Source organism: Perissodus microlepis, chromosome 23, assembly GCF_051167445.1.
Source record: "Perissodus microlepis isolate ML-2025 ecotype Zambia chromosome 23, ASM5116744v1, whole genome shotgun sequence".
In the NCBI taxonomy this organism is placed as follows: domain Eukaryota; kingdom Metazoa; phylum Chordata; class Actinopteri; order Cichliformes; family Cichlidae; genus Perissodus; species Perissodus microlepis.
In genome coordinates this window covers 36,988,542-37,002,382 of record NC_140482.1, presented here as the reverse complement: position 1 = coordinate 37,002,382, position 13,841 = coordinate 36,988,542, and the positions used below count along the sequence as shown (strand labels likewise).

Here is a 13,841-nt window from a genome sequence, read left to right as displayed (position 1 = left end):
TATACCGGCCCATTCCTTTATTTCACACAACATGGCAACCATGACTTCAGAAAGTCAAACTCTTCTGCCAATCACAGAGCCCGAATCATCAACTACACTGGGCGTTCTTTGGTTCATAGCATCAGGTGTCCCCTATGGAGTGGCTAGTGTCGGCATAATAAAGTTAAATTGGTTTTAGACCACTGAATGACATGAGAGAATAGACTTTTATTGTTACAGTTCACATCTTAAATACTATCAGACAGTGTCTAGAACTCTTTTTCTACCAAGAATAAGTCACGTATCTTTATAAAACGTGAACAGTAGCATAAACGTGCAGCGCAGCAGTACAAATCAAACAGCCCCTTGGCAGCCGGTAACTTCTTTTGGGCCAATCAGTGAGGAGCATTGATGGAAGTGACAGGCTCCCGCCAATTCCGACTCGGGAGCGCGAGGCAGGCAGCAGGGTAAACCAGGGGAGCATGTAGGAGCTGTAGGAAGGAGTATGTGTTATGTTTTATGTGAAATAAATTAGCTATACATGTCGTTCGAATAGCAGCACAATATTGGTTTGCTACCACGGTGTATTTTCGGGTGTTAACGTGAACCTTGAGGGTATTTTGAAGTCACTTTGTCGGAGAACACAGCTAACGACAGAAGCACCGGGTTAGTGGTTGGGATGTTGGCGGCTGAAAACCCATCGGTGGAAGGACATTTGGCAGCATCGACTCCTCGTAGAAGAGGTAATGCTACGGCCCTGAATGCCATTAAAGCACACATATGTTTACATGTATATCATAGACAAAGTACAGTTTTGTCTTAACTACGTACAGAGTTGACACACTGACAAAACTGTCATTTGCGTACTATAAAGTTATCCAACGCTAAAAACTGTTTTATCTCGCGAGGCTATTTAATGCCAATGGGACAAGACACACACGGATTGTTTTTAAAAAAATATGCGCCATTGTCTTGAGTCATTAAAGTCTGCTATGTGCAGCTAACCTGCTACTTTGCTGTTATAATGTCACTTGACGCCAATCCAGAAATTTTTAGCGTCGGATAACGTTTAAATTAGTTAAGCTAGGCTTCCGTTGGTCGGTATTTATATCCATCCAAATCTAACTGTCAATTAAAGGCCTTTAACCGAATGACAGTTGTATTTTTTGCTCTACTTTGCAACTCAAAGCTCTGCCTCAGGTGCTTAGCTAAAGCTGCTAGGCTAGATGCTTAGCAGCAAACATGAAAGCCGGGTCACAGTTAACGCGTCAAAGCTTCTCCCTTCCCTTTAGCTTTACACACATTGACGTTTTGAAGCTGTTGTAACTGTGTCGTGTTGGTACGACCATCCTCAGTTGTTGTTTCGAGGGAGGTTTCAGCTCAGCGCTTGGCAGGCAAAACGTATCCTGACAGACCCAAACTGAGGCGCTTGCCCATTGGACTCTACCGGGCCTTGTTGCACCGATGCATACGCCGGTTGGCGGGAGAGCCAGCCAAACATAGCTACTATACTCGGTGTAATGTTGTTGTTGCAGCGTATTGTGCCGTTAATACAGCACATTCAAGAGCTACTTTTACTGTCAGATAAATGCATTTAATGCCAATCGATTAGTATTGGTTCTCGGACTGTTGTTATGACACTAGTCAGTAAATGCTATTTTACTACAAGCAGAGTCTTAACACTAAAAAGTGGTGTTGCCAGTGTTTTATTTTGCTTTTTAAATGGATAAATATTATTTTTTTTGTGGGGGTATGGCTATCGAGAAATATTTTATTGATGAATGCCAATATCGGTTCTGATAACGGTTCCACTTCTCCTAAAGTCTGATCACTCTGCTGGGAGTGGGGAGGGGGAAGTAGGCCTCAACAGGTTACCAGCATGAGTGTAACTGTTTTATTGTGTGTACATACGAAAAAACGTTAGACGGTGTGTTTTAAGTATTACTTGCAATAGCAGTCATTTTACAAAGACAGCTGGGATAGGCTCCAAGATGGATAATGATACTTGGAAGTTTAAAACCTGTTCAGTTTTTTTTTTTTTTTTTTTTTTTTCCCAGTCCATCAAAACCATTTCAAGTGCCTTGATGTGACTGTTGTGAATTGGCACTGTATCAATACAACTGATTTGAATTGGGGCTCAGAAAGCAGTTTATTTGCTTCTAAAAGGCACAGATGTTTCAAATATTCCAACTAATTACAATCACTTGTCTCGAAGCTTTTGCCATTGGTGACATGTTTTTACATCATAAAACAGTGCTCCTAAACTAATGTTTCCACAGAAATTCCCTTTCTCTACTTAAAGATTTATCAGAAATAAATAAGGAATTGATAAATATTTATAAAAAATTATTATATTATGTTATATTATATAGTCTTTTTTTGTTCTTCTTGAGCACTTTCACTGGCAAGTTATTTAAAACAAATGAATATCATGAAGTGAAATTTTACTTTAATTATCTTTAAATGTGTCTGTTTTCACTTTTCAGGCATGGATTGTAAGTCAAGTAACAATGCCAGCAAGAAACTTGTACAAGGTAAATGCAATGTTTAATTTTTACTTCTACATTTTGTGAAACATATTACCCTTGACAATGAGAAATGAGACAATGCAGATTAAATGTTTCATAATTTCTGTGCTGTCTACTGTAAAATTATACCTTGCACTAACAGTGCCTGTTACTTACTTCTAGACTTTCTGTATTACTTTTTCCCTCATCAATATATTGAATCAAAATTGTGTCTTTCATAATACATAGTGGTGCAGCTCCAAATGATCCGTATTTTCTTCTGTCTCCAGCCCGTCTTCCTTTCAAGCGCCTGAACCCTGAACCTAAAGAGAACCAGCCACCTAAGCGCCCCTGTGCCCATTCCTGCCCTGAACCTGAAGTCTCAGACAGGGAGAATGAGAATGCATCCTCTCCTCTTTCTGTGCGCAGTGGCCCACCTTTGGTTAATGGTCGTGGGCCACTTGATGGCTTCATAAGCCGTAGACGCGCCACAACTTCAGATGAGAACATGATTATAGATCTGACTGAGGACAACACATCATCTCCTTTAAAGCCCCTTGCCTCATCTGCTTCAGCCTCTCCCTGCGTCCCAGCAAAAGATAAGCATCACTGCAAAGACACAACGGCTTCGCCTGAGAAGTCCTGCAGTGCTAATGGCGCTCCTAAAACGCAAACATTAGACTCTGTTGTAATCAACAATGATGATAAAGAAGAAGAGGAGGAGGAGGAAGAAGAAGAAGAAGAGGAGGAGGAGGAGGAGGAGGAAAAAAACAACACCGCATCCATCTCTCAGCTTGACACAACACAGGATTCTGACACTGAAGCAGAGGAGCTGAATGAGTCAGAAAATGTTTCTAGTTTGGGAAACCGGTCCATGCAGTCAGTTTCATCAGTCACCTCTCCGTCTGAAAGCTCGCCAGAAAAGTCCAAGACGGATGACCCTACACCCGCTACTACACCTACAGTATGTACAGCACTCTGTGACCCTGCTTTTTGTTGCAGCCCACATTGGGCAGTATATTACTACAAACGTGACATAATCAGTGTTCAAAGAGTTTGTTTTAAAATATAAATTATATATATAAATCTGCACATATCACACAAAAAACAAGATTTCTATTGAGTGTTTGCTTCCTATCATCAATAGATTGCTTTAATTTGATATTTACTCATGTAATGCATAACACTAAAGTACTAAACCATTAATAATTAAGTGTTTTTTTGGGGGGGGGTGTAATCTTGGCTGTTCAGAAAAATGTCATTGTTAATTGAAGTAATTATACCATTGTTAACATTTAACATTGTTAAAATTTAAACATAGGAGCATTTGTGAAAGACAGGCAATGATCTTGAGCCATATTTCTTTTCTCTCACTAACAGGAGTCAAAGACCACCCCCAAGATACCAGCAGATCAAAAAAAGGTCAAAAGACGCTCATTGAAGGTAAAAAAAACCCAAACAAACCCAAATTGTTGCATTCGGTTTACTTTCATTTATTTATTTATTTTGTGAGCCTTTTTGGTGTCATAGTTCTTCACCCACTTTATCAGTTTGTAGAAAAAGTGATAAATATTTGACATTTAGAGTTTACAGGAACAAGACGAGAGACTCCGGCTACGACAGGAGAAGGAACGGCAGAAGGAAGAGGCCAAAGCTGCAAAAGAGAAAAAGAAGGAAGAAGCTCGGAAACTAAAGGAGGAACGAGAAAGGGAAAAACGGGAGAAAAAGGAGAAGGATGAACGAGAAAAACGGGAGAAAAAAGAGAAGGAGGAGAGGGAAAAGGCAGAGAGGCTAAAAGCAAAAGAGGAGCTGCGGAAATCCAAAATGGAGTAAGTAATGGATTATTGTTTTACATTGTAGTTGTCCATACTTTTCGCCACACCTGCAGTCATTTGAGAGACTTGCAGGTCAGCTGATGGAGCAATCTGAACAGTGAAAACACTTTCATTGTTTCATATGGTTGTAAAGATTTCTGTGTCCGTTGTGGCAGTGGAGCTGAAATGAAATGTGGTTTGGGTTATCCATATATTATTTATATTTCCCCCCACACTTGCAGTCATTTAAGCGACATATAGGGCAGCTGATAGAGGAATCCATATAGTCTATTCATTCAATCTGAATTAAGTTTTGTTTTTAAGTTTAGATTTGGTAAAATATTTTTGTTAAAATCTGCCATAGGGCCAAGCTGGAAGAAAAACGAAAGAAAGAGGAAGAGAAGCGAATGAAAGAGGAGGAGAAACGGTTGAAAGAAGAAAAGGATGTAAGTTTTTTTTGTTTTTGTTTTTTTTGGACAGTTATGTGCTCAGCATCTTGTTCTACATTCAAAATGAACCATTTGACTGTTCTGTTTTGTTACAGCGCCTCAAAGCTGAGAAAGCAGAAATTACGCGGTTTCTACAAAAATCGAAGATCCAGCAGGCTCCAAAGGTAAGTAGATTTACTAACCTGGCAAGAAAATTGATGGATGTCACATTTGAACTCTGATCTCTCCTTCAAAATCAGTAGTTTCATAAAATGTCTTTTCTTTAAAGCTGCACCCACATTAAATATTTACAGCAAGTATTGTTAAGACAAAAAGAGAGCAGTCTGCAGTGTATTTTTAACTAATTACTGTTACATTGTATAACAAGCTCAGTGTATTCACGTTCAGTTATTTAAAAATCTGTGCCCATTATCCATTATCTACTCCTACATAAGGTTTGTGTAATCAAAGCAAACCTCTTTCATACAGCTGCTACCTGATTTTCACTGCACTGCAAACTTAAAGTATGTATTGTTAAAAATACAATACTAAGGGTAAATGCTGCTCAGAGAGTGAGCTACCTTGGCGGAGGTTTGCATTCTTAGTGCTTCTCGTTTATATTGACTTCATGAACCTCCAGTATAATAATTGCCATGTGTTTTCTTCCCTTGTCATTTCAGACACTTGCAGCTGCGTGCGGGAAATTTGCTCCATTTGAGATCAAAGAAAACATGGCTCTGGCACCACTGTGCCGGGTTCAGTGTGAAGAGTCTGCTCTGGAGGAACTGGACCGATGTTTGTTGAATCCTGCTGATAACCCGAATGGACTGAAAGACTGGATTGGGCAAAAACCCAGACAGTCAGGACCCACAAAACCCAGACAGACCAACTCACTCAGGTGAGACTGGAATTGGTGGTAATCCCAATTTAACTTTTTTGTAAATCTATATACAGCAGCAGTAATCCCTTGCTCAGACTCCTTGGGCAGAGGCGGTCACATGATCTTGGTTATTAACTGCTTAAGTTAACCCAGGGTTTGTCAGTTTAATTGCGAGCATGTTGATTTGAAAGAGGTGGCCCAGTTGCAAACATGAACAGGCAGAACATCTAATTTTTAAAAAGAAGTTAAAACTGTAATATTAGAAAAATATAAAAAAGTAAAATGCATAACACAGGCTGGAAGCAACACAGCTGCTTCTGAGCAGTACAAGTGTATTCGTAGTCAGGAAAAGTATTTTGAAGGCATTTTGGTCAGTTAGTCTGAACAAGATCTGCTATATCAAAGTCAGCTAAATTGGGCTGTAAAAAGTCAGGGGGAAAGGTGAAATCATAACTATGCAAGTTTCTTCTTTCACACAGTGTCAGTGCCACTTCTCTATAATACACAGATGAATTTAATCAACTATTAAATTAGTATTTTCCTAACTGGCCCTAGGACGGTTACAGTTTCTATTCTGCATCACTGGTGATGTCCAATGGCCTGACAATAAAGTATAAAAACAAACATAATTCAAATGAATGACCAAAGTCTAAAGTACAAATGGATTATATATTAATGCCTGTAGAACAATAAAATTGTTTTAAATTGGTTCTCATGTATCATTTTTATAAACTGAAAAAAAAAAAAAGATAAATAAATAGTCCTTCAAGCTTTTGTTGTGGGATTTTTCTTCCTCTCTCAGGGATTGTATAGCAGTAGAAGGGCCAAAACCAGATAGTGTGCCGGACCGTAAACGTTATGGGCCCATGAAGCTTCTGCAGTTTCGTGAGAATTACCGTCCAGCCTACTGGGGCACATGGAGCAAGAACAGTTCACACATCTCACCTCGCTGCCCCTTTAGACAAGACAAGGTGAAACCTTTATTTGTAATTTTATTAATGTCTTCTGTTCATGCACCACCCTAGCGGTGAATGTGCTTATGTGGGTTGCCAGTTTATGTGTAGCTGTAGTGATAGCAACTGTTCTCTACGACCATAGGGTTTACTTGACTATGAGGTGGACAGTGATGAAGAATGGGAGGAAGAAGAGCCAGGAGAGTCCCTGTCTCATAGTGAAGGGGTAAGTCTTTTTTTTTTTTTTTTTGCCTCCCCATTTAATAACTGATTTAGACACATGCAGACATATAAACATATAGGTATTACTGTTCGTCAAACAACACACCCACATTTGTTTTTTCTTCTCTTTGAAATCATTGAAACTGACCCGTTTCAATCACTCATGATTTATATAGAAATCACAGATTGTTGTCCCAAAGTCCTGATGTGAAAATGACCATTGAGTTCATGGTGTGTGTGTGTGTGTGTGTGTGTGTGTGTGTATGAAGTGAACTAAAAAAGACCATCTTGTGATGTGATTGTTCAACCATGACACAATAAAATGTTGACTGTGAGCACTTGGACCACACCTAATGATTTTAAACTCAGTCATATGGTTTTTAATGTTTGTTTATCCATTGCCATACTCATCAACCCCTACCAAAGTATTCAAATCCATCTTAAATTATAGTTGACGTTACAGTATGCATCTTCAGCCATGCCATGATTGTATGAAATGACAGCTATGCACGTTTCTTTTTACAAGGTGAAAATGATACCGGTTATGCTTTGTGGCTGGTAACAACTGTGACAGTGATTATTTTACTCGTTGGAAAGCTGTGAACTCTTGATCACTTTTAGGAAGATGAGGAAGAGGGAGGAGAAGATGATGATGATGACGATGATGGATTCTTTGTTCCTCATGGCTACCTTTCAGAAGATGAAGGGGCACTGGAAGAAGAGGTATGAGTCGAACTACAGTATTAGTTCCCTCTGTCACCTTACTGACAGAATTGTTTGACTCTTCTGGTTTCAAAATACTTTGGCAAAGTTTTTTTTGGCGGTTCGCACAACTGATAATGTCCAATAAACCTCCCAGGATGGTGGTGACCTGGAAAAGCAGAAACTCCGTCAGAAACTGAAAGCAAGGGAGTGGGATGAGCTTATGTCCAGCAAGAAGAAGATGAAGGTCCTGGAGCCGGTGGTGAGGGGCTGCATCTGGGAGGGAGAAGCACCTGGCTTTGAACTTTTACAGTCATATGCTGTGTGCTTGGTGGAGCCTTTACCCAAAGCAGACAACAGTCCCAGCCCAGAGGAGATGTCACTGAAGTCTCAGAGAGAAGAAAAATGTAAGTGTCTGTCAGATGTTTTGCTTGCATGCAAAGTTTGAATGGTAAATGGCCTGTATTTGTATAGCGCTTTTCTAGTCCCTAAGGACCCCAAAGCGCTTTACACAACCAGTCATCCACCCATTCACACACACATTCACACACTGGTGATGACAAGCTACATTGTAGCCACAGCCACCCTGGGGCGCACTGACAGAGGCGAGGCTGCCGGACACTGGCGCCACCGGGCCCTCTGACCACCACCAGTAGGCAACGGGTGTAGTGTCTTGCCCAAGGACACAACGACCGAGACTGTCCAAGCCGGGGCTCGAACCGGCAACCTTACGATTACAAGGCGAACGCCCAACTCTTGAGCCACGATCGATTGAAGAGCTGCCTGAGCTGCCTGCTCCTCTTGTGATTAATTATGGAGCGAGTAAAAAACATTAGAACGAGGCAACTTCAACGTAGGTACGTACATACAAGGCGGCTCACTTTACCATAAATTGTATGGGTGTGCATCTATCTGCATATTTAGCAAAAAATGTGCCATTTCGTCACTCAGTGAAGTGATCGTTAAGCTTCAGCAGCAGTTCTCAAGGTTCTTGCTGTGAAACTGTAACTGTTTAGCAGTGAACAGAAGTCCTGCCTGACTTAAAAAGTCCCTCACAGGCTCCAGATGCAGGAAGAGCTGTATTGACTTTGAATGACAGTTTCTTGATGTGAGGAAAGCTATGCAGTAGATCCATATTTCTAATGAATATACATGAAAGGTACATCTCCAGCTTCCCTGCTTCTGGCTTCCTGACCCCATGGATCCAAAGAAGTCATCTTCATCGGATAGGCTACTGTTTGTACTGGCCTCATCCAACTTTGTGTCTAGGTGATGTCTGATGAAGTTGAGACCTGTGGAAAGATGTATGGTTTTCAAAAGAATTAGGTCTGGGCATTGTGCTGTATAGGATGTTTGCCATGAAAATTTGATCACACTGGAGATGTTTTTTACTAACTACTAAAACAAAATCTTGTCATTCATAGCCAACACAAACAATTTGCGATGAATTCCAGATTACATTCAAAATCAGAACTTATGCAAGGCTAAGCAGTGCTGGCAAATAGTCTCCTTCAAAAAAATGTTTAGCCTTCCTCGTAGTTATAAACTTCTACACCTCATAATTGAAGTTCATTGAAGGAGTCATGACAAAAAGTCACCTGTTGAGAAAAGAAAAATATTAAAACAGCTTAATTACCAATGTAGTTTCTAGCAGAGAAAGGGAGTGATTCTGGAAATGCGCATCATTTATTTTTTTAAATCATTTAATTTTTAATGTGGCTCAAGACTGTGATCCTATAACCCACAGGTGTCAAGCTCCAGTCCTCGAGGGTCAGTGTCCTGAAACTATTAAACGTGTCCTTGCCGCTACACACCAGAATAAAATGATGTTATTTGCAAGACTCTATAGTACTTGACTCCATGCTGAGGTGGCAATTCAGCCGTTTAATTCATGTGTGTTGGAGTATGGACACATCAAAAAGTTGCAGTACACTGACCACCAAGGAATTGAGCTCAACACAGCTGCTGTAACATAAGGATGACATCCACCTAACCACAGCTAAAAAAAAACAAAATTTAGCATGCTTCCTCAGGTTAGATGTTGAGTTTTTGTTATGCTGAAATGTCATTTGTTTTGGCTCAAACTGAAGACACCGAGTTATACAGCTGTTATTTTGTACTGCTTTTACGCGAAACATGCTTTGTACATGAGGGCAAGGGTGTTCATCCTCTTCAGTTCTAGCTACCTCTGCCATTTTAAAAAAAAATGTGTTTTATATCTGGTCATGTGACTGCATGGCTACATCTGATTGGTGAAAGAGTTACAGGTAACTCCAATGGCGGCGTGATCCATTATTAGTAGTAGTATTATCTAATGTTATTAGATGTAATGTTATTAGACTAGAAATTCATTATTTTAAAAAAGTAACAAGTCAAATATGGTCAAATATAGTGGAGTAAAAGTAGCAGTTCTTCTTCACAAATGTACTCAAGTAAAAAGTATGGTGTAACAAAGGTACTTTTAAAAGTACTTTTCCCCCCCAAAACTTATTCAAGTTAATGTAACGGAGTAAATGTAACTTATTACTACCCACCTCTGTAACTGAGATCTCAAATTCTGACCATACAGTAACCAGCATGTTTACGAAATAAAATTTTTAGACTAGAGTTTCTAGAGTAAGCCTTCAAAATAAAAGCAGGAAAAATCATCTGTTATCAATTATCTTCTCATGGATGGATGGTAAAACAGGAGGTGTAAAGTGTCTATATAAAGTCTTGCAAACTCTGGATCAACTTATTTTGGTTCTACGCTAGCCTAATATTGCTCAGCACTGTTGGCTTTTTTTTTTTCTTCAAGGAAATAAATCTTTTGATTTTTATGTGAAATGTATTTGAATTCTAATAAATGTATGTATTTATGACATCACAATGAATAACTCCCTAATATTCTCATCTTGGACAGTACTCGGTAAGCTGCTGCCTCTTCTGCATGGCAATCTCAACAGTAGCAAAGTGATCATCAATGAGTTTCGGGAGTTTTGTCGCCAGGAGACCACCTCCTCATCTCCTCCTGTTCTGTCCAGCCCTCAGAACCCAGCAGAAAACATTCCCAGCAGGTAAAGCAATGGTTAGGGAACAGTAAATGTAATATTCAGTGTGGACGTTTATGTTTATATGGTGTAGTTGTATTGTCTTGAGATTTTTCCTTTCCCTCCTGCTTTGATCAGGATGCAGCTGCGACGCCTCATCAAGAACAATGCTGTTTATGAAAAGCGTTCAGCCCACAGGCGATGCTGCTGGTATGTGCACCAAGAGGTTCTGTCCCGTTTTGGTCAGGAGGCTCTTCCAGTGCCCTGCCAATGGACCTACCTCACCACGGGAGCTCGAGAAGAACCCCGTGAAGAACCCCAGGCAGCCACAGGCTCTCAGGGAAACTCTCCCACAACTCCCCAGAGCTGCTCCACCACCCCTTCATCCTCTAACAAAAGGAAGAGCACAGGCAGCATGTCAATCACCAAGTTTATGAAGAGATGTAATGATCCTGAGCAGGTAGGTAAAGGTGGATTGTGAGAGTTCTAATTTTTTTTTTTTTTTTTTTAAAAGCCCTGTTTGCAGGACTGGTCTACAATGAAATATCCACTTCACATTATCACTTTAAATATCCGTGAAAGGATTTTCTTAAACTGACTGCAGCTTTTTACTGTTTACCAGACGGAAGCAATGGAGGCTGACGGTTTTCAAGCTGACACTGAGGATGATGATGAAGAGGACTGTGTAATTATTTCTACCCAAAGTGGTAAGCCGCATAGGAAGATTATTATTTTTTTGTAAAACTTTACCTTTTAACCGTAATTTTCAACTTTAAGGTTTAAACCAAGATTCAATGACATCACAGGAAAATAATAGTGAATAAATGGATGTGAAAGTGTTCATTTTAAACATGGCTACAATCAAGTGAGGCCAGCATATATATGAGTAATTCCTGTGATGCAAAAGCTCAGAGTTCAGACTGCTGCAAATGCTCATTTTACTCTTAATTCTGTATAATGCCAATGAGAATGGCTCCTAACATAGTCATCTACTGTTCATACCTTTTTTTGGAGTAGCAGTCAATCAGAAGAAGTTTCCAGTAGTCTGTAGTTGGATTTTGATGGTAGTGATTGATTTTAAAAACTGTGTAGTGAACTTTTATTTCAGCTTCTGAAGTAGGGCATGTCAGAAAAGGTTTGAAAGTGGGTGAACTGAGGGGTACCACCAAGACCCAGTATAACATAAATGGGGATTGTTTTTAATTGTCAAGTATGGAAACTTACTGTGGAGTTAAAGAATAAAATTATGGAGCTAGAAATTAATAGCACAATAGAGCCACTTTGAGCCACGCATTTATCCTAAGCTGTTTATTACAGTTTTCTATATATATATTATTCAGTTTTAAAGTGTATGTATACATTTTAGACACCTAAATTAAATCTTATTACATTTGTACTTTTTTTTTTTCATTTTTTTTTCAGGCCCTACAAAAGAGACGTCCAGCGAGGGAGATGGTACAATGGAAACAACCCCTTCTGACACTGCTGCTCTCCCCACTGCAAGCTCTGCATCTGCCCTCGACACTGTCTGAGTGCAGGACAGGCAGTCTTCACCCAGTCAGACTACCCCTTTTCTGCCTAGAAATTCCTGCTTGCTGGATCTGAACTCCACGGTGTGCCAGACAGAATCAAGTCTTCAAGTAAGATGAAGCACCTAAGATACGGGTAACTCGTAGCAGGTAAACTCTGCTCAGGATTGAGTTCCCTCTCAACTAATTCAGTTCAGTCAGCAGCCATCGGGCCGATAGCAGCTATCCCTAATATTGGTGACTGGTTTGAATAAGGACAGGCTTGACCAGTATTCCAGTATTCATTGATTATATCTGATATTTGTGTTTAACGTGGGCCTATAGAGGGGAAGGTGAATTTCTCCGGCACTGCTTTAGCTGCTGCTGCAGATTTGGGTTAAACAGGGAGAAAAGCAGAACACAAATGGCCTTTTTTTTTTCCCCCCCTCCCTCCACGAGAAGCATCCAAGACATCAAGAACATTATTTACGGTTTTTGAAATGTTCAATTCATCAAGTTGTGGATGTGATATTTTCTAATGTATATAGGTTACCAAAATGAGAAGCTTAAAGTCCATCTGTACATTTTCTTCTGATTTCCATGGGTTCATTTATTCTGCAACTTCTAAACCTGACAAACTCACTGGAGTAGTTGCTAGATCTGTACTTGTACAGTTAGGTTCAGTGTCACAGTGTTTTATAAATATGTATTTTCTTTATTTTTCAAGAATACTTGAACAGGATAAATCCATTAAACATGAATAAAAGTACTGCACTTTTATATACAGTTTATTCCTTGTCTCTTTGGGATGTTTTGTTATTCTATTAGTTGTTAGTAGAGTTCTGTAAAAAAAACTGGCAGCTGAGTTGTTACATGGAACTAAATTCAGAAAATATTTGTCCCACAATGGGCAATTAAGTTTGACAGTTGATAAGTAATATATTAATGATGCACATGTTACCTAAATCTTCTGTTACACAACATCAGTAAACTGTCATGTTTAAGAAACCAGTGCCAGGTGATTTAGGCTCACGTGGCTTTATCCTGCTGGAAACAGTCATCACTGTTATACACTGTTGTCACAAAGGAATAAACATAGTCAGGAGTAATATTGATGTTTACGCCAAATTCTGACTCTACCCTCTGAATGTTGCACTAGAAATTCACTCATCAGACCAGGCAACAGTTTTCCAATCTTCTGCTGATCATTTTGGTGTGCGAACTGTAGCATCAGTTCTCTGTTAGCTGACTTGAGTTATACCCGGAGAGCCATCTGCTTCAAGGTTAGACGTGTATTCAGAAATGCTCTTGCACATATCTTGGTTGTAATGAGTCGCTATTTGAACAATCAGGCCATTCTCTGACATCACATCATCAACATATTTGCTGCGCACTGGATATTTTCTTTTTCAGATCATTCTTGGTACACGGTACAGATGTTTGTGCTGAAAAATCACGTAAAGCAGCTGTTTCTAAACTACTTAGAGCAACATCTGAATACTGATACTGCAGTTCACCTTAGCCAATTTGAATTTATATAAGGGATAGAACACCAATCAGACTAAGCCACACAGACAGCACTTGGTGACAGTAGGAGGGAAAAACGCACTTTTAACAGGAGGAGACCCCAAAAGCAGGCTCAGGGAGAGGAAACCATCTACCTGGTTACAGCTGGCTAGGGGGGCTGAGGAGTATTAGCAGCTCTAATTTGGTTTAAAGATGGTAACCAGTTTTTGACTTATTTTGTTATTTAGTTAAAAAAAACAAAAACAAAACTGGGGCACTATCTAACATGGTTTACCAGTTGAGAGGAGGGAAA

At 39.7% G+C, this 13,841-nt stretch overlaps 1 protein-coding gene across 2 annotated transcripts; it reads left to right on the top strand.

Moving 5' to 3' along the window:
• Positions 1 to 392: 392 nt before the first annotated feature.
• Positions 393 to 13,131, top strand: chaf1a (chromatin assembly factor 1, subunit A (p150)). 2 transcript variants are annotated; one of them, XM_084921678.1, is made up of 16 exons: positions 393 to 722; positions 2,466 to 2,513; positions 2,777 to 3,450; positions 3,867 to 3,929; positions 4,080 to 4,315; positions 4,665 to 4,746; positions 4,845 to 4,913; positions 5,409 to 5,626; positions 6,411 to 6,579; positions 6,707 to 6,787; positions 7,405 to 7,506; positions 7,643 to 7,892; positions 10,388 to 10,541; positions 10,653 to 10,974; positions 11,137 to 11,221; positions 11,937 to 13,131. In XM_084921678.1, exons 1-16 carry the CDS (start codon positions 659 to 661, stop codon positions 12,044 to 12,046), a joined length of 2,727 nt encoding a protein of 908 aa, XP_084777804.1. In that variant the 5' UTR covers positions 393 to 658; the 3' UTR covers positions 12,047 to 13,131. The 2 variants fall into 2 exon arrangements, with proteins under 2 accessions (XP_084777804.1, XP_084777803.1); XM_084921677.1 differs by having other exon boundaries at positions 394 to 722; positions 4,071 to 4,315.
• The last annotated feature ends 710 nt before the right edge of the window (positions 13,132 to 13,841 follow it).